Below are 3,828 nucleotides of genomic sequence, written 5' to 3'. Positions count from 1 at the left end.
TTTTATCCAATCGAGGGAATAACCAGACCGGAATTTGTTGGATCGAACTTCTTTGATCGCGGATATCGTCCATTATTTTAGTCACGCTCTGCGAATCGGTTTACGCTAAACAAGGGCCGTAGGTTTGGTCTCAACTTTTGGTTGGGGCACAACATCAGAATGATCTAATAATGACTTTGCTCCAAATATAATGCGAATGAGTTCTCTCAAATATTGGTAGGGACATATCCCTAACGTCCATATGCAAACCTACGCCCTTGACGCTAAACCTGTTTTCGTTTTGTGTGTTCTCCCTCCTCCAGAGACACCTGTCCCCCGAGGACTTCCACCACGTGTTCGGGATGACCATCGAGCAGTTCGACCGCCTCGCCCTGTGGAAGAAGAACGACATGAAGAAGAAGGCCCGCCTTTTTTAGAAAAGAAAAGCCAAGCAACTCTTAAAAAAAAAGAGGGGGATGAGGAGGAAGAGCCGTCGTCTCTGCCACATCCTGTCCTGTCCTGCCCCCCCCCCCCGGAAGAAGGAGGGAGGAGGAGGATGGAGAAAGAAGAATAAAAAAACATCTGAAATATCTATATATGCACCGCCATACTCGACCAGTACTCTACACCTGCTAAACCTCTCATGTCAGCCATATTTGTCAGGAAGGGTGGGGTGGGGGTGTGTGGGGGGGGGCGCTCTATCAAGGGGAACCCTGTTCACAATGTCGCCATAACGTCGAGGTCAACATTGGTCACCTAGCTTTTTTTTGTAATGCGATGTGGTCTGAATGTTACTCTGATAACCTTGGTGGATGTAGAGGAGGTGCGTTTGCATGGCCCGTGACGGCACTCTCCTCCTCTCCTCTCCTCCCTCTGTGTGCGTCCCGCATCCCTCCCTCCCCCCCCCCCCTCCCCCCCCCCCCTCCCCCCCCTTCCTCCCGCCAAAAGACGTAACAGCTTTTTCTAATTGTTGCGCCGCGCAAGCCTTGTTATCTTCCTGCGCCTCTGTGTTTTTCACCTTTTAATGTGTCTCTCTTCTTCTGACCGGAAACGATTGCTCTTTGCTGTTTTTTTTTTTTTTTAATCGTTTTTTTTTTCTCACAGCAGTGTCTCTTACCCATTCTCTCCCCCCCCTATAGCCTAGGTGTGCCTGTCTGTCTCTCTCTGTCTCCCCTTCGACTCGCCGTTCTTCTCTCTCTGTCTCGCTCTCTCGTTTGTCTTTCTCTCTCTCTCTCTCTCTCTCTCTCTCTCTCTCTCCCTTTCTCCCTGATTGTCCTAGTCCCCGAGGCACCAACTACACAGTGTATGCTCGTATCTGATCAACATTTTACAGCAGTCATCCACCCATGCAACTGCTACAGCATGACAAGGCAAAAAAAGACAGGGAGACGAAACTACAGTTTGAGCTTTTGAGTGTCTGTTTTCTTTTTTTTCCTCCGTAATCTGTCGAAGCACCTTACTATATACTTTTGTGTCCGTTTATTTTTTTTTTACTCCTCTGACAAAACTGAGAAAAGTCGACGTTATATAACATAAACGGTCTTCTTCTTATTGGGTAGCGCGATACCCATGCCAATGATCGGTTGAAAGAGGTTATTACGTGTATCTTCTATAGTCGTAAATCAGTTAAGATTTAAAGGAGAGTTGGGGTTTGATAAGGGCCACGGGAAAACTATGAATCATGGGGAAAAAAGGCCTTAGCAGTGGCACTGCAGATGCTCCTAGCAGATGTCTGATACGGTCAGGGTTCTTCAAAGTCCTGTTGTCAAACACAGCTTCGCCAGACACAGTGAGTGCCATGCACTGTGCTCATCAAAAAAAAACGACATTATTTTTATAAGCTATTTTTGACTCCTGGATTGACCATCAAGCTTTTTTGCAGACGTTTTTAGATAAGTGAACCATGATGCTGTGTTCCTCACCATTAATAACCTCCCTCTGATTCTGTTTCTCCTGTTACATCTCTTAACACTGACCCGCAACAGCACTTAAGCATCGATGTTTGAGGTCTTGCTTATAACAAGGTAATTGTGCTTTACCCTCTTTGATAGAGAATTAACCCTTTATATGGTGGCTGTTTGTTAAATCATTTGTAAGTCATTTGGTTATAAACAGCCACATACAGAGTAGGCCTACCTAGTGGAAGTATATTGGCTATGCTCTGGAAAATGAACCATCCGAACTATCTTCAGAACTAACATATACAGTACATATAAACATATACTGGACATACTGTATTTGTGTCTAAGAGTTTTAAATACAAGCCCCCAGGTAGGTATACAGTATATTCAGTACTCAAGTTGTAAAATAAAATCAGGGGGGATGGTGGATTTGATCATATGGGGACAATTTTTGCATCCCCACAGCGTCAGTGACTTCAGTGTCAGTGACTTGGTAAAAATGTCATTGCATGTGTGCGTGCCCCCTCCCTCGCCCACAGTATTTTACTCAATATGCGCAAAACTAAATGTTGAAATAGCAGTAATACCACGTTCATTGATAAAGTGACATAAGGGATGGAAAGGGGGGATGGCAGTTTTAGAAGGGGGATGATTTTGACCGTTTTTATTTCAGGGGGGATGCCATCCCCCCTCATCCCCCCTCAACTCGAGTGCTGAGTATATTGCTTTTAGGGCACGCATGGTAATGAGATATGGATATGTAGGACAACTGCTGAAAGAAAGAGTGTCTTCTACACCTACAGCGGGCCTTCATGTGGGTTTCTGTTTTTACCATCGCCTCTTGTTTTTACATTAGTTATTAAACAATCTAGCCCGTGAAGCCCAGTTCAGCTGCTTATGTTTAATATTTATTTATTGAAATATTAAGGGACGATTAGAAGGGTATAATGAATACTACCATGGAAAACAGGCCTAGTGGCAAATGTATTATCAACGAAAAGATAATCTGAATACGTATCAAATTTGATTTGATCTGAATATATATCCATATCGAATTCGATTTGATTTGAATATTATACAGCCCGTTTTTATTCGCTCCTCCTTCTGTCAGTAACACACTAACTGTCATCATAAAGCTCATGTCTCCCTGTTTCTGATTTCTAATGTTAATCTGCAATTAAAGTGCTTTATTGAAACGAAGAAAAAGAGTCCACAATGTATCAAAGTGCTTGACTGTGCCTCATAGAACGCGACCAGCAAGATGTTGCAAAATGCAGTGCATAATATCTCCTTATCATATGTGACACGTTCTAATGCTTTGGTCCTCATATCGGGATCCGATGTATTGATCAGACTTTTCTTTAGAAAAGTGTGAACACATTTCCGCGTTGTTGAAAATCAATGACACGTCGCTAGTCAACTAACACAGCTTGTTTTGTGAGCCTGCCATCAATGTAAAGTAGTGTTCTAGTTAACTAGGTAGCAGAGGGAATTACTCACCCAATCCATTGCGTTGTTGCAGTATTTTGCCTTGACTAGGGAGTTTGTGTTCTGATTCTTAACAACGTTGAAACGTAGTTCCGCGTTTCAAAAGAAAAGTCCGAACATTTTGATTGGTTGGCCGACATGAGGAACAAAAGACTAGAAAGTGTCACTTATTATGGTAGTTTATCCAGCTGGTTTCGCAACAATAATGTGTGTATGAACGTGTGTGTACAGTAGGCGAGTTTTGCAATTAAGAAAGTGATGATGGAAGAATACTGATGCAATGTTGCTGTATCATTGAAAGGATGTTGCTGTGACATTGACAGGACATTGGTGTGACGTTGCCCATAGTAAAGAGCTCTTCTTCCAGAACGAAGGCACAGTGGTGAGTGGGGAGTGGTGGTGTGTCATGCTGTATTTGACCAGCTGTGGAAACAGTAGTGTACGCTGGGAGGCCACTGAC

General features: G+C 43.5%; 1 protein-coding gene across 1 annotated transcript in view; it reads left to right on the top strand.

Moving 5' to 3' along the window:
- The window catches only part of ablim2 (actin binding LIM protein family, member 2), a gene marked incomplete at both ends in the record, with an annotated part of 51,156 nt that extends 50,740 nt beyond the window's left edge, over positions 1-416 (top strand). The window contains one exon of the mRNA XM_080544144.1: positions 303-416. Within this exon, the coding sequence (XP_080400270.1) occupies positions 303-416 (114 nt within the window). The remainder of the gene's footprint in view (positions 1-302) is intronic.
- Positions 417-3,828: the final 3,412 nt, after the last annotated feature.

Source organism: Nansenia antarctica, assembly GCF_963989245.1.
Source record: "Nansenia antarctica genome assembly, chromosome: 13".
Lineage (NCBI taxonomy): Eukaryota > Metazoa > Chordata > Actinopteri > Argentiniformes > Microstomatidae > Nansenia > Nansenia antarctica.
The sequence above is the reverse complement of the archived record's forward strand: the minus strand, read 5'-3'. Positions and strand labels throughout refer to the sequence as shown.